Source organism: Acinonyx jubatus, chromosome A3 (genome assembly GCF_027475565.1).
Source record: "Acinonyx jubatus isolate Ajub_Pintada_27869175 chromosome A3, VMU_Ajub_asm_v1.0, whole genome shotgun sequence".
NCBI lineage: Eukaryota > Metazoa > Chordata > Mammalia > Carnivora > Felidae > Acinonyx > Acinonyx jubatus.
The window spans coordinates 111,648,236-111,675,725 of NC_069388.1; the positions used below are offsets into that span (position 1 = coordinate 111,648,236).

The 27,490-nt window shown below is 40.8% G+C and overlaps 1 protein-coding gene across 1 annotated transcript in view; it reads right to left on the minus strand.

The window, feature by feature from the left end:
- Window positions 1–231: 231 nt before the first annotated feature.
- Window positions 232–27,490, minus strand: part of TTC27 (tetratricopeptide repeat domain 27) — a 185,463-nt gene continuing 158,204 nt past the window's right edge. The window contains exons 17-20 of the mRNA XM_015064214.3: window positions 11,490–11,687; window positions 10,093–10,204; window positions 5,515–5,615; window positions 232–470 (exon numbers count right to left, since the gene is read on the minus strand). Of these exons, the coding sequence (XP_014919700.1) occupies window positions 348–470; window positions 5,515–5,615; window positions 10,093–10,204; window positions 11,490–11,687 (534 nt within the window). The 3' untranslated portion in view covers window positions 232–347. The remainder of the gene's footprint in view (window positions 471–5,514; window positions 5,616–10,092; window positions 10,205–11,489; window positions 11,688–27,490) is intronic.

Genomic DNA, 27,490 nt, shown 5'->3' on the forward strand with positions numbered 1-27,490 from the left:
TTCTTCCTGGTATAGACTAAGTTTTTCCAAACGATGACCTATATCATTTTAGGCCGAGAGAGAATAAACCCTATGCTAAAAAGAAAACTACAATTTGTTCGCTCTTTGTGCAGAAACACCTCAAGAATGATAAAGATGCTGAATTCAACTGTAACTAAGCCTAAAGAAACAGGGAACTTTTAACGTACTTCAGAAAGCTCAAACATTTGGAAAAATCACAAAACAAAAATGTTAGCCATAAAAGAGAAATTTATTTTAAAAAATCAGTATCTTGTGTTTCAGATACATAAGTATGAGAGAAACTCAGAAGGTGAGAGCTCCTTTTCCAGAAAGTGTTCCCAGGATGGTCAATACTGATTTCGAAACTCGTTGCTAAGGCCTTGTAGCTCAATTACTAGGGCGTCCATAGCTACCATTTCATCAGCGAGCTCCCTGGAAATCTCTCCACTCGCTGCATCTGTGAAAAGTTGCTGCAATATAAAGAACAAAGGAGAACTATCAAAACAATGACAAATCTCTTTAAACTAAGATAGGTACAGAGCAGAGAAGTCAAATTCCCTGTATATAATAATACCATATGACGGCAGCAATGGTAGGGTTTGTTCTGTTCACCATCCTGGAAACGCACAAGCTGCAAAACTGAGCCAGGCATCAAAAACGTGCCTGAACCTGTAAATTCAAATGAGCTCTGCTCTTCAGAACGGCTGCCCTGAATATCGGTTATTCATTTCGATGTCACAGGATGGTTTCTGGATTTTTCATTCAACAAAACAAATCTATTCATTGTGTATACAAACAAAACAAACACATTTTATATTCAAGTTCATACAAATCATACCCTTTACGTTATTTTTTTAATGTTTATTTATTTTTGACAGAGAGAGAGAGAGACAGAGCGTGAGCAGAGAGAGAGGGTGACACAGAATCTGAAGCAGGCTCCAGACTGAGCTGTCAGCACAGAGCGTGAGGCAGGGCTCAAACCCACGAACTATGAGAACATGACCTCAGCCGAAGTCAGACACTTAACCAACTGAGCCACCCAGGCACCCCCCTGCCTTTATGTTATTTAAAAGTTAATTATGGCATAGGACTCAGGGGTCACAAAGATTATCAAGATTTGGTAAAAGCAAAGAATCCCAGCATATTAAAATAAAAATAAATGTGCTCTCTCCTCCTATAAAAGGAATTGCCTTGGGAGGTATATTGCAACATAGGTCGATGCCATCGTGGCTGAGACATTTTGGAAAGCCTCTGTTAGGAACTGCCTGCTGAGGCAAGACAGGCACCTAAAAAAATTAGCTTTGGGATTTTATGACCACTGTGTGTGTGTGTGTGTGTGTGTGTGTGTTGATCAGAAATGTAATTTACTCAGCATACTATCTTTTTTTATTATTATTATTTTGAGAGAGAGAGAGAGCAGGGAGAAGGGCAGAAAGAGAGGGAGAGAGAAAGAGAGGGAGAGAGAAAGAGAGGGAGAGAGAGAAGGGCAGAAAGAGAGGGGCAGAAAGAGAATCCCAAACAGACTCTGCACTGCCAGTGCAGAGACAGACATGGGCTTGAACCCACGAACCCACGAGTCAGACACTTAACCAAATGAGCCACCCAGACACCCCAGCACATTATCTACCTTCTTCATCAGACTTGACTAGCTGACCTGTTTACAAAAAGTAAATTTACCGTGACTGTGGGACTATTTACTATCACTACCATATATCACATGACAAATGTTCTGACAGAATTCTAAAGAGGGAGTCCCAAAGATGTTTTGAGGGATAGTATCATCACTGGGACAAGCTTAGAGTTTCACACAGTGATTTCTGGAGCCGAGAGCATTCACTCAAATGCAGGACTTCGTAAATGTTTAGTAAAGATTTGTCACATTACCGTGTAGTCACATTGTGTACAGCATTTCATAACAGACTGACATAAGAACGTTGCAATGTGATTGACAGAGAAAACACCTTTTAGGAAAATAACCTGGACTCACACAGCACATTTGATTTTTACTAAGAATTACAGTGCTTGCAAATCATCATGAATCTGCATCACTCCCCTATGAACTCAGGAGGAAGCAGATAGAAATCGAGGCTTAGAAAGAATGAATTATTTGCTGAGGATCCCTAAGCACGTAAGTGATAAAATCTGTTCTGTGTCCAGGCTGTCCAGCATTTCCCCCGACAGCTCCATGCCCTCTGGAGCAAATCTGCACAGTGACAATGTACTAAGGGGTGGAGAGTCGCTCCATCCTGGGGGAGCACAGACGGGACGAGGTCAGGTGAGTCTTTAGGTTCTCGGAGCTTTTATTTCTATGAAGTCCCTGGCCTGGCAAGAAAAGATCAGAGACTGGTACGAACCAAGCTTACTGCAAGCTATTTAACTGAGCTATCCTATTCCATTTTCACTATTTAAGGTGCTCTCAAAAAGTGTTTTTGGGACTACAATTCAGCTTTGCAAACCAATCTGTTAAAAAAAGAAAAAAATAGGAAGGGCATCTGATCTACTATAAAACCAGACTCCCAAATTTTACAGCAAAAAAATGTGCTTCAAAGGAGGCGTTGGGAGGCAATTTTTTCCCATTTTTGGATAACCCCTTAGGATCTAATGAGAACAGAATCTAAACATAGATGATGCTCTGAGTCCTTCTTTTCTTTTCTTTTTTAATGTTTTATTTATTTTGAGGGAGCAAGAGAGGACGTGAGCAGGAGAGGGGCAGAGAGACAGTGGGACAAGGATCCAAAGTGGGCTCTGTGCTGACAGCAGACAGTCCAATGTGGGGCTCGAACTCAGGATCTGCGAGATCATGACCTGAGCTGAAGTCAGACTCTTAACAAACCGAGCCACCCAGATGCCCCATATGAGGCCTTATCTTCAATGTTTGAGCATCTTCCACAATACAGGAGGATAGGCAGTCTCTGTACAGACAAGACTATTTAAGTATGTAAGTATAGATTTATATGCAATTAATAACTCATAAGAAAAAGCTTTGCACAGAGAGAAGGGAACTAGTAGAGTGTATCCTGAGGAAATAATCACGGGTAGGTAAGTGATCTAACCCAACTAGGAAACCACGCTCCTGATCTGAGAAGGAAAGTCACAGGAAAGTTTGCTACCCTGACTTTTTTTGAGAGATCATGCTGCTTTCTGAAAGACACAAAACTGAAGTTATGCCACCAAGACGGGTGGGAGTACGGTTCCTCCTGGTAGATTATAGGAACTTGGTTCCAGCTTGCAGACTAAAAGGATAGTAAACAAGTTACTAATCTAAATAGGCAAAAATGATGTCCTCATCTGAAAAGATCAAACAATTGATAAAAAGGCATGCAAACTCTGGGAAGGGTTTTACACGTGTCCAGAAGTGACTTTCACTTGCCACACACAGACTCACTCTCAGAAGCGTTAGGATTCGTTTGCAAACCACGATTAAAAAGTGAAGATGAGTAAAAATGAGAAGAGAGGGGTGCCTGGGTGGCTCAGTCAGTTAAGGGTCTGACTTTGACTCAGGTCATGAGCTCGTGGTTCAAGAGTTCGAGCGCCCCGTTGGGCTCTGTGCTGACAACTCAGTCTGGAGCCTGCTTCGGATTCTGTGTCTCCCTCTCTCTCTGTCTCGCCCTCGCTCACGCTCTGTCTCTCTCTCTCTCTCAAGAATAAACATTAAAAAAAAAAAAATGAGAAGAGAAAGCACTGAATTGTGTTACAAGTTATATGCCTTTAAATTTTGCTTCCAGGGGCGCCTGGGTGGCTCAGTCGGTTAAGCGTCCGACTTCGGCTCAGGTCACGATCTCGCGGTCTGTGAGTTCGAGCCCCGCATCGGGCTCTGTGCTGACTGCTCAGAGCCTGGAGCCTGTTTCCGATTCTGTGTCTCCCTCTCTCTCTGCCCCTCCCCCGTTCATGCTCTGTCTCTCTCTGTCCCAAAAATAAATAAACGTTGAAAAAAAAAAATTAAAAAAAAAATAAATAAACGTTAAAAAAAAAAATTAAAAAAAAAATAAATTTTGCTTCCAAAAGTATAATCCACACCTGGCTACGCAGATTTCCCAGGCTCCGCCCCATGCCTGACCTGCCACAGGTAGAGACTCAGAGTCCAGGCTTCAAACCAGTTGTCTCGGGGACTCTTCGGTGTCTCCATCCAAGTGCTCATTTATAAGGTGGCATTTGTAGATTTTATATGTTTTAGTTGTCAAACCTGAGTCACCCACCTAAGTTAACAATGTTTGTGAAATCCATATACTACCTCCTTAATATCTGTCTCTAACTCAACTTTTTAAAGTTAAATTTTTTTAATTAAACAAATAATTTTTTTAATGTTTATTTATTTTTGAGAGAGAAAGAGAGAGAGCATGAATGGGAAAGGAGCAGAAGGAGAGGGAGATACAGAATCAGGCTCCAGGCTCTGAGCTGTCAGCACAGAGCCTGACGCAGGGATCGAATCCACTAACTGAAATCATGACCTGAGCCAAAGTCGGATGCTTAACTGACTGAGCCACCCAGGTGCTCCGAACTTTTTAAATTTAAATAAAAGTCTTTTTTTTTTAAAGTCTTTTTTTAAAGGAAACATTATACTACTGTAAATGAAAAATAAGCAATAATATTCAAGAAAATGTAGGTTTGATGTGCTAGTTATACTTTTTCTAGCATGCACTGAAATAAATATACACTAAAATCAAAAGTTTAGGCACTCATGCTCTTTCTCTCTCTCTCAAAAATAAATAAACATTAAAAAAATTTTCTTTTTAATTAAAAAAAAATTAGGGTGCCTGGGTGTCTCAGTTGGTTGAGCATCTGACTTCAGCTCAGGCCATAATCTCACGGTTCATGAGTTCAAGCCCCACATCGGGCTCTGCTTGGATCCAGCGCCTACTGTGGATCCTCTGTCTCCTTCTCTCTCTGTCCCTCCCCTTCCTCTCTCTCAAAAATAAATAAATATTTTTTAAAAAGATAAAAACAAAAAAACCTTTAGCCAAGTGCTATCAGTAACGTATGTGCCACACTTTGGGGAAAGCGACGGTTAAGTAAAAGAGCATTGCTTTGGGGCACCTGGGTGGCTCAGTCAGGTAAGCGTCTGTCTGACTTTGGCTGAGGTCATGATCTCGCACTCCGTGAGTTCAAGCCCTGCATCAGGCTCTGTGCTGACAGCTCAGAGCCTGGAGCCTGCTTCGGATTCTGTGTCTCCCTCTGTCTCTGCCCCTCCCCTGCTCACGCTCTCTCTGCCTCTCAAAAATAAATAATATGTTTAAAAATTAAAAAAAAAAAAAAAGAGCATTCCTTTACATTAACTTGAAGAATGCAGTAGGGCTGGATTATAAATATTAATTTCAAAGACTCCTGAGTTACCCAGGAAGGGTAGTTGAGCCATTAGGCTGATGATGCTGCCACCAGGACAACGTGGGGGCTGATATCTGAAATGTCACGCGGGCCTAAAATTACTCCCAGTGTAAAAGACGACTTCAGAGCGGTCAGGTCATACTAACACCTTCTTCCTGTGACACTTCAAACGAATTGACATTTCACTCTTACCTTTGCTTTAGATACCAAGCCCTGTAAATTGAGTCGAACTGAGGAGAGCACCTGTACTGCCTCTTGGGGGCTGGATTTGTGTTGACTGTGTTTCATAGCCACTGAAAAATACACATCGGAGAAAACATGCATTAAATACCGGTCACGATAATTTACAAGTACAAAAAACAATTGCTTAATTAGGATTTTATAGTACAGACTCTACAAATATTTCTACATGGAGAGTCTTTATTTTGGTAAAAGGACAATAATTATGTGCACAATTCTCATTATCTTTCTTAACACTTATGGCTAAAAGGAGAATTTTGAGGAAAATAGGTGATTTTTGGTACGTTACAAATCATCAGGAAGAGACCCTAAACACAGATACACACACACACACAACATATACAGACATACACTAATGAAACCAGGCAAAAAGAGACAAACTCTAACTGAACACAAGGTGTCCACAGAGGGCAAAACCAGATGTGGCAGATCTTAGTGTAGCTTCCCGGGGCACCAAGTCCTTAAAAGGGACTCACAGTAGCCAATGACACCGGCCTAGTGAAGCGACATGACAGGTGCTGACAGCTCAATCCTAACCTCCTTTTCATACTCAGGGTTTCCATCACCATTCTGGAAGGAGTGATTTCCACAACCTATATGCTTGCATTCAGGGAGGTGACCGCAATGGGGATCTCGCGTTGCACTTGACATCAGCAAGGGCAGGGAGAGAACAGAGTTGCCCATGTGCCCCCACTCTGCCTCCAGTGAGCCGGGGAGCCCATTTCTTCCTAAAATGTGAAATGACCAAGAAAGAATAACCCTCACTAGCAGAAGGCCTGGCTATTCATGCTTTATAAGAACCAGTAAAGAGCTCTGTAAAAATACAGCACCTGATATCTCTCCACTGGTTTGTTCTTGTGTTTGTTCTTCTAAATTATGCTTGCTATAAGCAGACCCATAACCAGATCCAGTTTTAAAACTACGCTAACCAGTACAACAGTGCAAGTCTACTTAGTACCCTGGATCTTAGACCAGGAATGGAAATAGACGTCTTTCTTGCATGTGAATTCTGATCGTTTGGTGGAGACTGCCTGTGCCTGGCAAAAACTGTTTTATCATTAATTAATATCTTCCATGGTTGGTGAGAACCAAGTGTGACATTCTCATTTCAAAATAATACTTAGACTTTGACATTTCTCAGCTAAGGGTTGAAAGAATGCATGGTAATCAACAATGTTCACCTCATCTTCAAAGGGCACAGTTAACCTGGAGATAGATAGTGAGGATTATGATGTCTGTGTCCCTTAGTAGAAGAAAATTTGACTACCATAGCTGAGGTATGTGGGCTGTTAAATACCTAGGAATGGATCAGAAATAGCTGTGATTCTTTTTGTTGTTGTTGTTGTTGAGAGGGAGAGGGAGAGAGAGAGAGAGATAGCTCGAGGGGGGAAAGGTAGAAGGAGAGAGAGAGAGAATCTTCAGAAGGCTCCACACCCAGAGCAGAGCCCCAGTGCAGGGCTGGATCTCACAACTGTGAGATCATGACTTGAGCAGACATCAAGAGTCAGACACTTAACCGACCAAGCCACCCAGGCGCCCCTGTGATTCTTTTTTAAATCCTTATTTTAATTCTGAAAAACAAAACAAATAAACAACAACAACAAAAACACAAAAGTAGATCAAAAAGACAAACACTATTAGACCCCTTCCTCAATCCCACTTCCAAAAGGCACTAGAGATAAAGATAGAGCTCCAGAAAAAGAGAGAAATACAATGCTGTTTCAAATTATCAGCAAATCCAAGACAGCAGTGCTTCCTCCAGGTAGACTGTAGTTAAAATGCATAACTATTATTTTATTTTATTTTATTTTATTTTATTTTATTTTATTTTTTTAAACGTTTATCTATTATTGAGAGACAGAGAGACACAGAGCACGAGCAGGAGAGGGGTAGAGACAGGGGGAGACACAGAATCCAAAACAGGCTTCAGGCTCTGAGCTGTCAGCACAGAGCCCGACGCGGGGCTTGAACTCACAAACTGCAAGATCATGACCTGAGCCGAAGTCGGTCACTTAACCAACTGAGCCACCCAGGCGCCCCCATAACTATTATTTTAAAAGTTCCTGGATGGCAAAGAAAGAACCAGCTTTTGCGCACCCTTTCCCAGAAAGCAGAAGAGCGGAGGCTATAAATGAATAGCCCCCAAACAATACAAAGGGGCACAAAATGACAACGTTGTTATTCAAAGGTCTCAAACCCTATGTAGACACTGTAATGTCTTCTCCGGCCTTTTGAAGTACATAGCTACTCTTACAAATAGCAACTCAAAGGAGCAATTGTGGGGAGATTTTTTTTTTAATGTTACATTGCCTTTTCAGAACTGAGCAAGGTGGGCAACAGAATAGAATAGAAATCCAGTTCATTCCTCAGCTGAGCATTGGTATACAAAAGCAACAAGAGGGGCGCCTGGGTGGCTCAGTCGGTTAAGCATCTGACTTCGGCTCAGGTCATGATCTCACAGTCTGTGAGTTCAAGCCCCATGTTGGGCTCTGTGCTGACAGCTCAGAGCCTGGAGCCTGCTTCGGATTCTGTGTCTCCCTCTCTCTCTGTACCTCTCCTGCTCGCATTCTGTCTCTCTCTCTCTCTCTTACAAAATAAAATAAACATTAAAAAATATTTTTTTAATTAAAAAAAAAAAGCAACAAGAAAAGGCAAACATTTATCTTTATCAATCTAAAATATCACCAGAAACTAAACCCGAGCATCCACTAAAATATGCTTAAAATGTTGTCGGAGCACCAACACCTAAATCATTAAAGTCAAAGGGAACTTAAAAGAATAAACACTTGTTTTTCTCCCAGTATTGCCCTGATGAAAAAACAGTGTCCAAAATAGTTTCAAACCAACTTTAAGATGTAAATGAAGATTTTTTACTGCAGCACTTATTTCTTTAACCTGTGCATTTATACTTGACAGGTTCAATAGCAACACTTAGTGATTACAGAAAATACCTTGGCTTTAACTGTTACAAAGCTAGCTGTTCACAGAAATGTTTAGGGTTGGCAATTTGAAGTAGATAAGATAAATTCTTCCAAGGAGATTGCACCTTGCTATAATTATGTACATAATACACGTGGCTATGGGGGTTCCCAAACCTGGTACTATATCCACAAAGGTCAAAGGCACAAGAACTGAACTGCATCTAAGCCCACCCACCATGGCCAACACAAGCCACATGAACTGTAGCCACATTCCACGGGTCTCCCAGCAATGACCTCCACCTTATCTACTCTGAACTTCAACTAGACAGAGATCAGCACGTCCACTGGATCTGCCAAGCAGTAGGCAGCCCAGAAAACTGGATATTTATATCCCTTTTGTCAAGGATATCAAAGACCAGAAGTAGAATTATTATCTACTAAACCCATTTCTAAGCTGTTTGAATGTTCTGTGACTTCTTTAGAAACATATTAAATGCTATTTTTGTTCTTCATTTTTCTCTTTTTAGTTCTGCATGCCTTATCATACAGCTCAGATCCTCTACCCCAGAGGAACAGGGCTGAGGTGAGAACGTAAGGGATTAACATTTAAACCATGTGTAGGATACTGTTAAGTTTTTGAATATGTTTTCATTTACTTCCTAACAATCAGAGGTAGGTATTACCCCCATTGTACTGATGAGGGAACTAAGGCTCAGAGAGAAGTCATTTACCCAACGTCACCTAGCAACTTTGTGGTGGAGCTGGTCCTGGAGTTTAGGTCTCCCTGGTTTCAAGGATCTACCCTTTTTATGGTCCCTTGTTGGCTCCCCAGTTACTGTAATTAATAGTTGCAGGAGAAGTTGGAGGAAGACTTTAGGATAGGATCATAGTCCCTGTGATCCAGTTCTTAGCACTGTAGCTTCATTATTTTATTTGAACTCCCTTTCCAGGGCCTCACACACCCATGTTCAAATATAGATATAGAAATGTATTGTTAACTTATCTGGTATATTTCTCTTTATGCAAATAATTAAAAGGAACCTTTATCTGGAATATATTTGCCCAACAGGCATACAACTTTATACGTAAGGTTATCCCTCACTTCAAATATCACCCACTAAATCTCCCAAAGGCAGGGACAGGATATTTTTTGTTTCTTTTGTATAAGCCATAGCTTTTTGTATGTTGCTATGTACTCCAGGAATCTACGTATTTCTGATAATAAATATTTTCATTTATAAAGGAGACAGCAAATGTTAACAGATTTCCTTACCGCTACATGATAACCACAAGTAGACTCTATGTGCCGTGAAGGTTGGCTACAGTTGTGAAGATACTTCACGTACCGAAAGCTCCTAACACCTGTCACTCACACGGCATTCAAGCCTCTATCCCGCAGACCGCTCTATCCTATATTTGTTCAGATTACTCCAAAGTGCTTACTACATGGTAGTTGGTCTTATAAAGATCTGCTGAATCAAATACAATAATTTCAATACAATGAAATAATCTGAAATGATGTGTAATGGAACTTCACTTCTGACAAATACTTTTTTCAGTAAAAATACATTAAAGCATGGCAGGGATATCCGAACATTACATCAAATACCATGTGCGAGGCCTAAGGCGTTCTGAACCACTTCCTTAAATGATGTCATATCTTTCTCCCAACAACTGGACTGTGTGTCGCACTTGTATGCCTTGGAGAGATACTGGAACGCCTGAGGACAGAGAAAGAACAACGTTCAGAATAACAAGTGTAATTCACATTTCAAACAAGGCTTCCTGGAAGTCATATGGAACTAATTCCAACTTGAAAAACGAGCGTTTGTGTCATGCAGCACAGCCTTTACTATTCTCATCAAAGAAGGGGTACAGATGCACACCCGACAGCAATAAGCAATTAAAAGCAATCAAAGGGATGTATCTGATAGAGACATTTCCCTCCAAAGAGAAAAACAGAAATGCCAGGTTTGGAAATCTAGAAGAAGCCTGCACACCTTTCCTCAGCATCGGTAGCCATCAGCTTACGAGCCCGGTTTGGAAAACGAGGCATGATCCCGGGCACAACTATGGGATTACTCAAAGGTGTGTGTACTCACAGAAGTTTAAGACACTTTCACAGCTCCATCCCTGCAGAATCTTGAGGAAGAAGTCACAGATGAGAGACTTCAGACTACCCTTGATTCCACATATGCAAGGCCTCATAATTCAAGACGAAATGGAAGGATGGCAGGTAGGAGTGTGTGCATGCGTGCATGTAAGTATGTGTTCTCTGGGCAGACAGGCAATGGCAGAAGCCAGCTGGGTGGACGGAGGGAGGAGAGATGGCTAACCATCCCACAGATTAGCTGTACTGCAGCAAATTCCAAACTCACGCAAGGAGTATATTTGATTTGTTGTGGATGTTTTGAAAAGAACAGAAAACAATTATTTCAACCTTGGAAACCCTGGGGGCTCCCTTAAGCCAAAGGCATTACTTGAGTGTAACTGGTGTTCTAACGCACTTTTGAGAAAGGGGCCAGGCGACCTTTGTAAAGCATTTTATGTTTAGACTTAAAGCTCGCCTCTGATATTCTTATCTGGTTCCTTTTTCTTTTTCCCTTCCATGGCCCCCGTCTCAGATCTGAACGCTCTTCTGTCCTTGAGCCCCATCTACCCGAGTCTTCAGCAAGGGGCCTGGGGCAAGGGCTGCAGGGTATATACTGTGGACAGCTACTTGAGGCAGCTCCAGCAGGGGAGCAGGTCAGACAGAGCCTTTTGCAGGAAGCAGAGAACAACCGTGTGAGAAAAACCCATGAAAAGAGAAAAGATGAATGCTTACGAGTCTTAACCTGCCCGCAATTCCAAGTGCTTATGTTAAAGATTCTGAATCAAGACAGAAGACCTGAGCATATCCATCTTCCCCTTCAAGCTATTTATCTCTGCTTCCAACCATCAAAGCAGATGCCCCACACGTAATTCAAGCAAAAGGCAAGCACCCAGGAGGACTGGAAGAGGACTGACCTTTTCATTTTCATCAGGCTTTTCACTCTGCCCATTTCCATACAGTTGGGAATACAGCCTCCAGATTTCTCCATCATTTGTCACTCTTGAAGTCACTCTGCCAAGTAACTCCCGCAGCTTTCCTTTGAGGTCAGTTGCAACATCTCCACTTCGATCAGTCATCCCATCAAGCACTGCCCTGACCAGAATTTTAAGGACCTTAAAAAATGCGCAGAACAAACGGGTAAGCCAAGAACAACGAAATAATAACAGAAAACAAAGGGCTACCATCACCATCATCAATGACAATGATGGTGAAAAACCTTGAGACCTGGTGGAATATCACCTTTACACTTTTTACAAATAAAAGTCCTGAACCACTCTCTAGAATCACATACTGACAAGCTCTCTGTGCTCCCTTTTAGGGCTCCTTTGGGGGCTCTTCTTTCATAGGCTCGATGCCTCTGTCTTCTCAATCTGAGTGCTCTCTCTGAATGATCTGATGGACACCTGTAGCTTTTAGGAATGTAAGCTCAGACTCATGGTCTGAATCGCATATAGCAAAAGAGTGGACAGGAGAACGTTTAATTGCGTTTTTTCTTTCTTGTTTGGACAAGATCTCCACCTGCAAATTCACACTACAATCCCAAATGTGTAGTTTTAATTCTGAAAGTAACAAGGCAGAAGAGACTATATGAATATGCACTATCAAGTGATCATTTTTAAACATTTCAAGGATTAACACACTTTAAAATGGATTATCTATTAAAATAGTTACTATCAAGTATAAATGAAGCATACTAAATTAGTAAAATACTCTGCTTTCTCTAGGATCTGACAATTGGCCCAACATCCCATCTCCTCACTTTACCTACATGAAGAGACAAGGGGCAGGAGACAATTTTTAGCCTTCTCGCCAATAAAAATGGAGAGTGGCAGTGCACATGTTTGAGAGGAGAAAGGTCAGAAAAGGGAGAGCAAGAAAGAGAGAGAAAGAGAGAGAATTGAGTGTGTGTGTGTGTGTGTGTGTGTGTGTGTGTATGTGTGTGAAGGGAACAGTAAAGGGTAAGGAAGTGGTGTGTCTGTGTGAATAGGAGCAGGGTAGGGTGAAGAACTATAGACAGACAGATACCAAAGCCTCCACATAATTCATATGCAGATGTCACAAGAAGAGAGTGGGACCCTGAACAGGTGTGCAAGCAAGACAAATGTCTTCATAGTCTCTCTATCTGTATGTTCAATGGCCAGATATACGTAGAAGAAAGTTCTGTAAGAAGAAACAGATAACAGAAGTCACTCATGGCCATGGCAGATATTACCTAAAGAGATTCTTCTGGGTAAGAATCATATTACAGATAGAATCTTTTTTTTTTTTTTAAGTTTATTTATTTGTTTATTTTGAGAGACAGAGCGTACATGAGCAGGGGAGGGACAGGGACAGAGACAGAGAGAGAGAGAGAGAGAGCATCCCAAGCAGACTCCATGCTGTCAGCACAGAACCCAGTGTGGGGCTTGAACCCAGGAACCATGAGAGCATGACCTGAACCAAAGTCAAGAGTCAGACGCTCAACCGATTGAGCCACCCAGGAACCCCCAGATAGAATCTTAAGGAACGCACACTTAAGGGAAGATGAATAGAGGTCTATGCATGAGTGAGACTAAAAAGGAGTGTTCAGAAAAACAGGAGAAAGTGATGTTATGGAAACCAAGGAAGGAGGAAGTAAGAAGGAGAGCACATCTACAAAAGTTTAGGGCTGGAAGACTCCACTAGGCTTAGCAATAACAAGCATTTGTGACTGTATCCAGACCAAAAGTCAGAAGAAGAAAGGCAGGAGACATTATGATTTCAGACAAGAGACGTACAAAGAGAGAGAACAATGTGAAAACCAAGACAATTATTAATAATATCATAAAAAACAAAAAGCAATAAAACAAACCACCAATCATAGTACCTTGTAATATTTTAAATTTTGTATGTAAAGCATAGAATGTTAATAGAGAATATTCATTTAACCAAAAAAATTTAATGTAAATATATTAAGAAGATAAAAGAAGTAGTAGAGATGCTGATACAAGGGAGTTAAGACCTTGCTTACTATAATAGGAAATCAACAGATAATATCTAAATTTGGTTAATAAAAAGCAGCAGCATATACTTATATTATGAAATCTGGAAATGTGCAAATGGGAAAAGAAATACAATATATACTAAATGCTATACATTCCTTTAGGGAGTAGGATCTTGAGGACTAGAAAGGGGTAGAGCAGGAAATTGCTACATTTTGTTTTAAGCCTTTTACTACTATTTAACTTGTGTACATGTTTGTGTTACCTTAATAAAATAAAATTTTAATTTAAAAACAGAAAAGGCAAGTATAAACACATTCAAAGATTGGAAAAGATGAAACAAAAAATGACGGCAACATGAATATTCATTTATTAGATTTTACTTTCGATTTATGTCCTTGGCACAGGGGAGGGGGTGGTTAGTGACTGAAAGGGGGCTGGGACAGCTTTGGGAGAGCTGGCAATGATCTGACTCATGCTCCAGGGGCTGGGGACACAAGTGTGTTCCCTTCATGAAAATTCCTATGTTTACTTATGATCTGTATAGTTTCCTATATGTATACTCTACTTTAATAAAACATTAAATAAGAAGTTATTTCCTGTAATTAAGAAAGTCCCATGCACTAAAGGGAAAAAAGAGTTATTAAACTCCATTAACAAATGGAGTTAATTTATAATCTTAAAAAGTAGTCTTAGAGTGATAACAGAATTTTTTAAAAAACATTAATTTTATAATTTACTGTCTAATAGCACCATTTTCCTCAAACTAATTAGTGAGAAAAACTGCATTCTAGTTATACAGACTGACTACAAAAACAGTAATTTTTAACACATATTTAAATTGTTCTTTAGAAAGTAAATATGTGTAAAAAAGAAGAAAAGAAAGGAAAGAAGTAAATATTTGTAACTTAAAAGAAGCAAAGGAGGAGGGGGCGCCTGGGTGGCTCAGTTGGTTAACTGTCTGACTCTTGATTTCAGCTCAGGTTATGATCTCACAGTTCATGGGTTTGAGTTCCACATGAGGCTCTGTGCTGACAGCACGGAGCCTGCTTGGGATTCTCTCTCTCCCTCTCTCTCTGCCCCTCTCCTGCTCACACACACATGCTCGCTCTCTCTTCTCCCTCATTCTCTCTCAAATAAATAAGCTTAAAAAAGAAAAAAAAGCAGCAAAGGTTACTACAATAGAACTTCTCTGACTAAATGAATCACCAAACAATACAATTTCCTTTTGGGTAGTCTATGATGTTTACCAGCATTACAATCCTTTGCATAATCAAAAATGAAAAAAAAAAAAGTTAAACAAGTAAATGTAACCTAAATAAAAATGTAACTATTAGGAATAAATTAGTAGTAACTGGTTAAAACAATGAATTACTAAGTATGTAATAAGCGGCTGAAGAATAGAATATTGAAGTTGAAGAATTTAGAGATGGAACAATTCTTGGGGAAACAGAATCCAAGATACGGCCACTTGAATGGGGTGCTCATATGGAGAAAACAAAAGGACAAAAAACTTTATGTCCAAAGTACTAGAAGTACCATCTACCTAAAACACCAAGTATTCAAGACTGGCTAGATCTAGAGTAAAGAGGAAGCATACAGAATCAGTTGCTAAAGTCCACCGAAAGTAAGGGGGTACGACTACAACACTGGTAAACAGTGGTAATGAGGTCGGGCCTTCTACCTACTACATCACAGAATCATTGTATCAAGGAGTCAACACACATGTAAACAGTTTTGAAACCGTAAAGCAGTATAAGCCTATAAATGATTAGGATTATCAATGATCCTCAACTTCCTTACTACATCAGAAGTGGACAGCAAAACCCTCACAGTTAACTCACTCACCATGTACCCCTGACTTTCCTTATGCTTCAAAACAGACCTAAAGAAAAACGGAATCTATGACGTGGCATTGGCTCTCAGTACCTCCCCAGTGCCTCCGCTATGAGCATCACTACATGGTAAGCATGTGACCAACCTGATCTCACTGGGGTCTCACAGCAATCCTAGGACACAGGCACTTTACTATCCCCACTTTACAAATACACTTAGGCAAGAGAGGCAAAATGTACTCTCTCTGCGTCCCCTACCAAGTGAGGTGCAGAGAGGGGTCCTGAACACCAGTGACAGTTGACTCCTGAGCTTTGATGGAGAAGACTATGACAATGGTAGATAACAGTTACATATATAGATGTGAGAGGGACAGAGAAAGAATATGAGCATGTGTGAGAACCAGAGCCTCTACAAAGGTCCCCTTGTTATTTGCACTCTGCAGATGAAGAAACTGGAGCACAGAGAAGTCAAGTAACTTGTCCAAGGTCACACAGCTGGGGAAGGCGGCGTTGGATGTGAACCCGTAGTCCAAGTCCTGGATCCTGCTGTCAAGCATTCGCTATGTTAATTTACAAAGCACAGATCCTTACTCCTCTGTTATTTCCTCCTTTCTAATAAGAAATAGTTTTACACCAGAAAAATTTATTTTTTATGAAATATGTATACTAGTAACTTTGATCATTTCATTATCATTTCTTCCCCAAATCTATCTATCTATCTATCTATCTATCTATCTATCTATCTATCTATCTATCTATCTATCTATCTATTTATTGAGAGAGAGAGAGAGACAGAGAGCCAGAGAGAAAGCATGAGTGAGGGAGGAGCAGAGACAGGGAGACACAGAACTCGAAGCAGGCTCCAGGCTCTGAGCTGTCAGCACAGAGCCCAATGTGGGGCCTGAACCCACGAACCATGAGATCGTGACCTGAGTCGAAGTTGGACACTTAACTGAGTCACCTAGGCACCGCTTCTTTGCCAAATCTTGAATCAACCAAAACCAAACAGGTTTTTGTAATTTTATTTTTTATTGTTTTTTTTCCTCAAGACATCAGAGCCAATAAAAAATAAAAAGGAAAATAAAATTCCCAAATACAAGTATTACTAACATTGTAGTGAGTTTCTTCTAATTTTTTTGCTATGTGTAAATTTTTTAACACTATGTAAACTGTCTTCTCTTACCTGTTTCGCTTAACATTATGTCATAGTATTTTTTTGTTTTCATATAAACTTTAAAATAGATTATTTTAACAGATTCAAAATATTCCATTGGGTTGACAGACTGTAGTCTATTTAACAATTTCCCTGTAGTCAGATAAATACACTGCTTCCATGGCTGCCAGTGTTGTTTTTATTACTATAAGTAACACTTCAATGCCTATCTTTTGTGCCCAAAGTTTTTTTTCCACACTGAAACTTTCCTTAGGTTAGAATTCCAGGAACAGGGGTGCCTGGCTGGCTCAGTCAGTGGAGCCTGTGATTTTGGATCTTGGGGTTGGGAGTTTGAGCCCAACATTGGGGTTAGAGATTACTGAAAAAAATAAAAAAAATCTTTAAAAAAGAAAAAAAAAAGAATTCCAGGAACAGAATTATGGAATCAAGGGAATAAACATTTTAAGGATCTGGAGGTACGTGTGATACTTTCTAAAAGGGCTAAATCAAATTAGATGCCTATCGGTAGTACATGAAAATGCATCATTTCACTGTGCATTACCAGCACTGGCTGTATTAATTACTTTTTAAATCTCTGATATTTTGTTCTGCTAAAGGTATATGCAGCTATTACAATGAATGCTATTTCTTTTATTATTAGTGAACTTAAATCTCTTTCCAAATGTTTGCTACGTAAACATAGTTCCTTTTTTTTTTAAATTTACATCCAAATTAGTTAGCATAGAGTGCAACAATGATTTCAGGAGTAGATTCCTTAGTGCCCCTTATCCATTTAGCCCATCCCACCTCCCACAACCCCTCCAGTAACCCTCCGTCTGTTCTCCATAATTATGAGTCTCTTCTGTTTTGTCCCCCTCCCTGTTTTTATATTATTTTTGTTTCCCTTCCCTTATGTTCATCTGTTTTGTCTCTTAAAGTCCTCCTATGAGTGAAGTCATAGGATTTTTGTCTTTCTCTAATTTCACTTAGCATAATACCCTCCAGTTCCATCCACGTAGTTGCAAATGGCAAGATTTCCTTCTTTTTGATTGCCCAGTAATACTCCATTGTGTGTGTGTGTGTGTGTGTGTGTGTGTGTGTGTGTTTATATACCACGTCTTCTGTATCCATTCATCCATCGATGGACATTTGGGCTTTTTCCATACTTTGGCTATTGTTGATAGTGCTGCTATAAACATAGGGGTGCATGTGTCCCTTCGAAACAGCACACTTGTATCCTGTGGATAAATGTCTAGTAGTGCAATTGCTGGGTCGTAGGGTAGTTCTATTTTTAGTTTTTTGAGGAACCTCCATACTGTTTTCCAGAGCAGCTGCACCAGCTTGCATTCCCAAAACATAGTTCCTTTTAAAGATATTTAAACATTTTCTTAATTTGTGCTGAACTCATTTTTTTCCAATATGAAAACAGCTTTACTGTTGATCATTTTGGAAATTATATAGCTCACAAGCTAACCCATGGCTAGCTCCTCTTTCTGAACCCCAAGTCCATACATCGCTTGAGAAAGGAGAAAGCTGATGAATCTGAGGTGGAAACAGCAAATACGTGAGAAACCATGGGAGACAGCAACTGGCTGGTCCCGGTATGGGGGAGAAGGGCAGCCAAGGGCAGAAGAATGCCAGGCACCAACGTTCATAGGTGAGTGCTCTCCAAGCCAGCCCAGGGCAAGCCAGCGACCTGCGGGTACAGCAGGGCAGAGGGCCCGGCCAGTGGGTAGTGGAAAGCAACAGGCCCCAGCGGCCTGGCTGGCCTCACACTTTCTGAAGTTAGAGGGCTACTCAGGAACACGGGCATGAGGAGAAAGCAGCACCTGGCAGAGAAAAGGGAGGTTTCCCGAGGAGCCAGGCTACCTGGTGGTGGTGGGAGGGGGCGGTGGTGAGGTGTACCCAAGGGGTGAGACTCCCCCTAGGACCTAGACTCACAAGAAAGGGCACCCCTTAGGTCCTGGGCTTGCGTGAACCCCTCCCACCAGCACACATTACCCGTGCAAAGCCGGCATCACCAGGGGATTATGAGCCAACAGGAAAAAAATGAAGACATCTGAAAAGTGCAACCATAACGAAATAAAACGAAGAGCTTCCGTGAGAAAGAATTAAAGGGTCATGTGGGAGAAAACTTTTTATCTTGTTTTCATTATATATATCGTCTTAGAAAGGGAAGAAGGAAAACCAAGGTGATGGTGAGACGCCAGGGGTAGTAGCATAAGTGGGGAAGAGAACAGGGTGAGTAATGAGCCTGGAGCGGCTGTCACAGAGAAGGGAAGTGTGGAGATGAGATGAAGAAGCCACAGCTGGTACGGTAAGAACTGTAAAATTCTGGAAGCCAAGCGAAGGACTCGTTTCGAGGAGGGAGTGAGATCTGTGGCAGTAAACACTGCTGACAGGCTGAAGAACCTGAGGCCTGACAAGTGTCCCCAGGAAGTGTTAGGACGCACGGACCTGACAACAGCAGGGCTCAGTAGCCTGGGGGAGATAAAGCCTAACCTGCATGGGCTCCAAAGAGGCTGGCAGTGGGGAAGTGGGGCCATGTGGGAAGATGCTTCTCCCTAGCTAAGGAGCCAAAGAGAAACTGTGTGGGGAGTGGGGAGAAAGTGAGTGTGCTTGGAATGTGAATGTGTTGGATGACATTGTGAATGTGCAAAAATTAGAGCAACAGATACATGCATTCAGTAGTATTTTCCCATTTGTAATGTAACACAACTTACAGAGGTGATGAGAAGACAGGGCCAACAAGACTTTTTACCTGAAAACGAATCCTAACAGTCTACCTCTTCACTAGATACGTTTAGTCTGTGTTTACTTTCTTGGGATTCTGGATACCCATGTGGATCTAATGAGACTTTGGAAGCCTCTTTCCAAAATATGCGCATGCCCACACACACGTCTTTTTCACAGTGCTGCAGGTCATATCACGATCTCCTGAAGCTTAACAATGGATCCTTCTTAGAAATCCTAGTTTGTATGAGAGAGAGAGAGAGAGAGACAGAGAGAGAGAAACCAAGACTCTTAACTAGAGAGAACAAATTGGCAGTTACCACAGGGGACATGGGTGGGGGGATGCGTGAAACAGGCAATGGGGTTCAAGGAGGGCACTTGGTATGATGAGCACTGGGTGATGTAGGGAAGTGCTGAGTCACTATATTGTACGCCTGAAACTAACATAACACTGTGTATTAACAATACTAGACTTGGACAACTTAAAAATAAGAGAAATCCTATTTTTGTCCACCATGGCTTGGGATTCCAGTCTTTTCTGTCAATATTGCATATGACTAAGAGCTATTTGAAAAGCTTTATTAGTTTCCTGTAGGGAGTTCCCTCCCTATCCTTACTGTCTCTTTTGTCACTTCCAGATGTTCAGACAGCTGGCATTGTTTGCTAAAGGCAAGGCCTTCATACGATCAGTGTGGGCTCTCTGGCCTTCCCTTGCTGTGTGTCTGTGCACAGCACTTCTGCTATCACTACAGCTAACCAACGAGGTGTGTGTTGGGTGCACCCCCCTATCATTCCCAAACTCAAAGGCACTGCTTTCTCTCTGAAAAGGAATGTTAACAGCCGGGGCAGGTCAGCTGTGGTAAATTTGCGTCCTCCCTGAATTCATGTCTAAACAGAACTTCACAATGGGACCTGATTTGGAAACAGGGTCTTTGCAGACATAATCAGTTATGATGAGGTTTTATCAGGGTTCGGGTTTAAAAAAAAAAAAAAAAGAAGAGGTTATACCAGAGTAGGTGTGCCCTAAATCCAATGACCAGAGTTCTTTTAAGAAGAGGAGAGGACACACAGAAAAGGTGGTGCAGAGGTAAGTGAAGACGGAGAGACGGCAGCAATGCCACCACAATCCCAGGAGGCGCCAGGAGCCCCCAGCCGCCAGAGGAAGCACAGAAGGACTGTCCCCCACGGCCTCACATGGAGCACGGCCTCGCCAACATCCTGATTTCACACTTCTAGCCTCCAGAACTGAATGGCGAGGATACATTTCTCTTGTTTGAAGACGCCAAGTTTGAGGTGGTTTGTTACAGTGGCCGCAGGCTACAAATCCAGCAGTCTTAAGTAGAAAGACCCAGATGACACTGAGATCATTGAGACAGTGTCTCCCCAGCACACCCACCCAGTTTCTACTAGTCATCTTCCAGTTTCAGTTCAGGAGGCACTACACAAACGGCCGCCCCTTCTAGGGACAGTGACCTCTAGCACCCCACTCAGATGGCGTTCTTTCCCCAGGTGTAGAAGCTTCAAGTACCAAATCTCTCGAACTTTTCCTCACTGGAGAATGGTGTTTGTGTCATGATCAAAAATAGTGTCTCCAACCCTATGCCTATAAAATATTTACCATAACTTCTTTTAGTGCCTTTATGGTTTTAACTTCTTTGATGATGATGCTGATGATGACGGCAGCTACACTTAATAACACCTGCGTGCGCCAAGCACCGTCCCAAACCCTTTACGTATATTAACTTACTTAATCCTCACAACAATCCCCCTCTCATGACAGTGGAACAGAAAGTGATTAACTCCCCCAAGGTCACATGGCCGGTGATTGGCGGAGGCAGGCTGCAGGCCCAGAATCTATGCTCTCATCTACAGCATAATCCTGTTTCTCGAGGCATTTCAATCTAAATATTTTATCCATTTGAATTTACTTTGGTTTAAGCAGTGAAGCAGAGCTTTGGTTTGGGTCCCAAACGCTTGGCCAACCGTTCCAATACATATTGAAAATTCTATTTTTATCCCACAGATTTTAAAAATGTCATCTTTATCATGGACTAAATTCTCATACTTACTTGAGTCTGTTTCTGAATTCTCTGTTCTGTCACATTTCATTCCTGTGGCAGATGTTAACTCTTCATATAATAAGGGTATTATTAGCTTTTTATCTTTCCTATTTGTTACAAATATTCTGTCACATACTTTTAAAATGTAGTCATAAAAATTCAAGTTTTCTTTTATTGCTTTAAAGTTCAGAAAATTTGGGAAGTATCCACTTCTATTCCTGATTTTCTTATGAGATGAAAAAATACTGTGCGTACAGTTAGTCCATCTATGTATATTGTTTAAGCCTGGATGCTTAGAGGGATTTCATTTTCATCAATATAAACAGCGATGTAGCTCCTCACATCCTACCCAAACCAATGCCACACCACAGATGCTCCGCAATGACCTCTTAAGCCCTCGCCCACATCTCTCATCCATTTAGGTGACATGGAACTTCCATCTCATTCTCTCTCCTAGGCCTCTTTCTCACCTCCATCCCGGAACATGCCTAGGGGATGCAGCAAGCAGAGAATGAATTGGGGAGTCATCTCCAGTCCCTGAAGAAAGTTCCCGCTTCCTCACATGGAAGAACAGCGATTCCAATGTACATGCTGAAGAATCCCCACAAAGAGAAAAGCCTAACTATCCCTTTCTCCAACACTAGCCTTGGAGTCCTTGGCCAGGTCTCACCAAAACCTTGGCTGAGAGTACAAGGTGTTGGGCTTTTGAGTGCTGGAGGTCTTCAAAGCAGGAAGGAATGGGATTGCCTTCAGTCCAGGAGGGCTCCAGTCCAGGAATGAAGCCATTTTCCACCTCCCAGCTTGGCTACCTCCCTGCTCCACTTGGGAGCTCTTTAAAGAACTTGCTCTGTTTCCTGGCCTGATAACCCTGACCCTTGGCTTCCCCAAGCCTCAGTTATCACAGTGAGGTAGGCAGTTTAATATTTGGTGGTGTGGTTTTTTTTTTCCCCCCTTCTTCAGGAAAAAAAAAAAAAAAGTCTTAAGAGTGTGGAAAAGGCATGCACAGGCTTGAGGTTAAATAGGCCAGACTTTAAGCTTCAAGTCTTGGCTTTCCTACCACTTGTTAGTTATGAAACACCAGCCTTATTAGCTTACCTTACAGAGCCTCAGATACCTCAGCAAGCAAGGAGAGATAAAACCTACTTTACAGATATAATTTGTACAAAATATATCCATTCCCTCCCCTCTTTTCTCTCAGGTAATACCTAGCCACCACTCGCTGCAGGATTTGTTTGGCTGGCCAGCTGCCTCACTGCACATCAACATCACCTCCCCCCTTCCCAAAGAAAACACCACACGGAAATCCACACAAAGAACATCAGTATACAAGAACACACAGTACGTGATTCTCTGTATCTGACATTTAAGAAAAAGCAAAATTGAACCATGCTGCAGAAATCAGAAAGCAGTTGCCTGGCTTGGGGGGAAAGGGTGGTGGTACAATTGACTAGAAAGGGACATAAAAGGACATCTGTGGTGACGAAAATGTTCCACACCTGTTTTGGGTGGTGGTTATGTAAGAACATATAAATGATCCAAATGCATCAACTAACACCCAAGATCTGTAAATTTTAATATATGTAAATTATACCCCAATTTAAAAAAACTTTGTTCTGTATAGTTCACATACTCACTAATATAATGTGGAAATGTGATTTTTAACATAAGACATCCCATGGACTTCAAGATATGACACAAAGGAGAAAAACAGGCATACCTAAATGTGATTCCTGTCTTTGGATCCTACTAGCTACATGACTGGTCAACTTATGTAACTTCCCTGTGTTTCATATTCATCCACTGTAAAATGGGAAATATTTAGTATCCACCTCAAATATTGAGTGCCCTATAACAGATAACCCATGTTAAGTGCCAGAAACATAGCAAGCACTTAATATATGTTAATCCTTTCCTCTTCCATTTATAAATAGCAAGTGGGGTGTAATACTGCAATACTTAAATTCTTTTCCCAAATGATTGGCCCAGTCATCAAAAAAGGAGGAGGAGGAAGAGAAGGAGAAAGAGGAGGAGAAAAAAGAAAAAAGAAAAAACTAATAAATCAACATTAGAATTTACCCTGAGGAAAGAAGTATGGCTATACACAAGGCTTTATCTACAAGGGTACTGATGGCATTATTTACAATAATAAATACCTGGAAAACTGAAAAGAGACTAATTATGCAGGAATATGAAATTTTGCTTTATGGTAACTAAAAATATATATTCAAAATACATGAATATAAATATGTACTCTGATAGAAACGCATTCCTAAGTTTTACTAGTTTATGCATTAGTCAAAATTAGGGCACAGAGAGAAAAAGGAGAAAAGATACAGATACAACTCCTTCATTTATTACAAACAGTGAAAAATACAGAATAATTTGCAGCTAACTTACCCTGTGTCTGTATTAAAAGGAGTATAAATTTACACATGAACACACATATGCAACAGAAACAATTTAAATGACAAGTCACATTTACAAAGAAATAGAAAAAAATAAATTAAAAAAGTTTTAAAGCAAACTAAAATAGAATAAGGTCAAGTAGTGTCAAACATAAGAATATCAGAGTTTTTTTGAAAGACACCTGTTACCAAACTTGCAGAGTCAAAATAAGCAAAATTTTTTTTGCCAAGATAAAAATATTCCAGACAATCTATCAATTGTCTTGGTCCACGCTGACTGGTTATAATAAAGCATGATGACAGTCAGAAATATTCTATGAAGCTATATATGACTGAGCCCATCACTAGCCATCAAAACTTTCCTTCCATGATGATTACATCACTACAGAGTGATTCTACCCACACCTGCCAGACAATGAACATTGCCAGCAGCACTCCAAGGCACTTCTAAGGAAAGCTATTAACAGGTCCTGACACATTATCTCACTGTGGCTATTTCTCCATTATAAAGTGCTACAGATGATAATCTGACCTGAGCAAGTTGCTCCTTATATCTAGATGTTACGTTCTCAAGAATATGTCTCCAAATCCAAATGTAAAAATTAAGTTAACAGCTTTAAGATCTGACATCTTCAAAAATGTTATTCAAAGTGCTTTCTTTAGGGGTGGCTGGGTGGCTCAGTTTGTTAAGCGTCTGACTCTTGATTTCGGCTCACGTCATGATCTCATGGTCACGGTAATTGAACCCTGCATCAGACTTTGCGCTGAGAGAGTAGAGCCTGCTTGGGAGTCTCTCTCTCCCTCAATCTCTCTGCCCCTCCCCCGCCCAAGTGTGCACAAGCACATGCTCTCTCTCTCTAAATTAAATAAACATTAAAAAAAAATAAGAATAAAAACTCAAAGCGCTTTGTTTATGAGCAATATTTCTCACAATATGCACGGTTCTTGGTGCTCCTGTGTGTGGCAGTGGGGCTACAGGAGGGAAGTCTCAGGAAGCCCAAAGCTGCCATTAATTGTTTCTAAAAACAGTGAACTTTTATAGGAACTAATTTCAAACTCATTGAAATTTTCATATACAGATGAAATACTACTGTACATTAGGAGTTGTGTTTCATATTCTGAATTTGAGGAACAAAGGAAGAATTAGAGGAAAAGAGATAAAATATCAGCTGGCCTCAAATTATTTAAAACTTACTTTAATTCCAGTGTGATTAACATACAGTGTTACACAGTTTCAGGTGTACAATACAATGATTCAACAGCCTCATATGTTACAGTGCTCATCACGGATAAGTGTGCTCTTAATCCCCTTCCTCTATTTCACCCATCCTCCCACCCACCTCACCTCTCCTAACCATTGGTTCGTTCTCTATAGGTAAGAGTGTTTTTTTATTTGTCTCTCTTTTTTCCCTTTGTTCAGTTGTTTTGTGAACAATGAGTGAAATCATACGGTATTTGTCTTTCTGTGACTGGCTTGTTTCACTGAGCATAATACATTCTAGCTCCATCCATGTTGCTGCAAATGGCAAGATTTCATTCTTTTTATGGCTGAGTAGTACTCCATTCTATATATATACACCACATCTTCTTTACCCATTCATCTATTGATGGACACTTGGGTTGCTTCCATAATTTAGCTGTTGTAAATAACGTTGCAATAAACATTGCTGCATGTATCCATTCAAATCAGCATTTTCGTATTCTTAGGGAGGGTAAATACCTGGTAGTGTGATAACTGGATCGTAGGCTAGTTCTTTTTTAAACTTTTTTTTTTATGTTTATTTATTTTTGAGAGAGAGAGACAGAGTGCGAGCAGGGGAGGGTCAAAGAAAGGGGGAGACACAGAATCTGACGCAAGCTCCAAGCTCTGAGCTGTCAGCACACAGCCCAGTGTGGGGCTCAAACCCACGAACCGCGAGATCGTGCCCTGAGCTGAAGTCAGACGCTTAACCGACTGAGCCACCCAGGCGCCCCTCTTTTTTTAAACTTTTTTGAAGAACCTCCATACTGTTTTCCACAGTGGCTGCACCAGTTTGCATTCCCACCAACAGTGCACGAGGGGTCTTTTTTCTCCATATCCTTGCCTTGTTGTTTAGCTGGCCATAAATTTAAACTAAATGCTAATAATTTTCTCCAGAAAGCCAAAAGATTTTCACTTAAATTCAGGATTAGAATATTTTAAATGAAACTCAGAACATGATTTTTCCATGGGTACAAATTCCTAATAATTAGATTTGCTGGAAGGAGTGAAAAGCTCCACGATCACCAAAGTATGTTTGAAAAATCTAAGATAAAAGTTCAATCAAAGCATCTCACGGGTGCCTGGGTGGCTCCATCAGTTAAGTGGCTGACTTTGGCTCAGGTCATGATCTCATGGTTCGTGAGTTCGAGCCCTGTGTCAGGCTCTGTGCTGACAGCTTAGAGCCTGGAACCTGCTGCAGATTCTGTGTTTCCCTCTCTCTCTGCCCCTCCCCTGCTCACACTCTATCTTGATCTGTCTCTCCAAAATAAATAAAAATTAAAAAAAAAAATTTTTTTAAAGCATCTCAATTTGTGTCAGGAAAAGTTTCAGGTTTTTTTTTTTTTAAGACTTTTTTTTTTCCTTTTCTGAAAAATGTTCAAAATGTATTTCTACGCATTCAGAATTGAGGCTAGTTAACTTGAAGGGGAAAAAAAGTAATCCTTTGTTATACATTAAGCTTTGTTTCTTCTTTAATTCTTCAGTAAAAACTTAAGAAGAATACATTTTTACTTCAAAATGAATGGTATTGACTGAGAATTGCCCAGAATTCCCCAGAATAAAAAACTATTATGTGAGTCTCTTTATTCTTTCTTACAGGAGGTTCCCGAAAGATTTATGAGCGTGTATTCTTACAATTCCAATGAACTGGATTCAGTATACAACAAGCCAAATCAACAACTGAAAGTTTTATCTTCAGAATCGACTAACTAAACTCAGATTATTTTTGCCAGTTTTCTCCTTGGTATTTGCTACTGTGACTACCAGTATATTATTCTAAATGTCACCTCTCTCCCCACACTGTTACCCATACTCAAATACAGCAGTATTACTCTAGACATGTGCAAGAATTTTTTCCCTCCCAAGAGAGAAGAGAGAAGGACATTCCTAGGCTAGGAGTCGTAGAGGAACCGTAGGGACAGAAGAAAAACTTAAGTAAGATTCTCCAGCAAGTTTCCGGCTAATTTAATTGCAGGAGACTGGAATGATCAAGGCTGAACCTACTTTACTCTACATCGTCATCGTCAGTAAAGCAACTGTTTCATTTTTGTCTTGCCTTTCTTTCGGAATACAGGCCTGCCAGGGACGGGAGGGCTAGACAATCTGGCATACTGATACACCTAAGTCAACGAAAATTAGCAATATCCTGGTGACTCGATAACTCTTTATGAGGTGGAAGTAACAGCTTTTGAGAACAATTTTTGAACAGTTATTTTGTTTGATTATCATTAGTTCCCTTAAAACAAGGGGGAAGACACATACGTATGTTGCAGAGTCCAACACACAAAACTACCCCATAAGGCTGTGCTGAGAACTGAGTTAATCCATGTCAAGTGCTTCAAAGGGTGTCTGACAATAAGCCCCCAATAAAGGTTAGTTATTATTCCTCTACCATGTCCCACTTTGAGCTGCGTTATGTGCCTTGGGAAGCACAGGAAAATAAGTGAGAGATAAAAGAGAAAAGTACCCCTCACTTCGATGCTTAGGTACCATAACCCACCCAAGTCCATCTCTCACAGAAGGAGACTG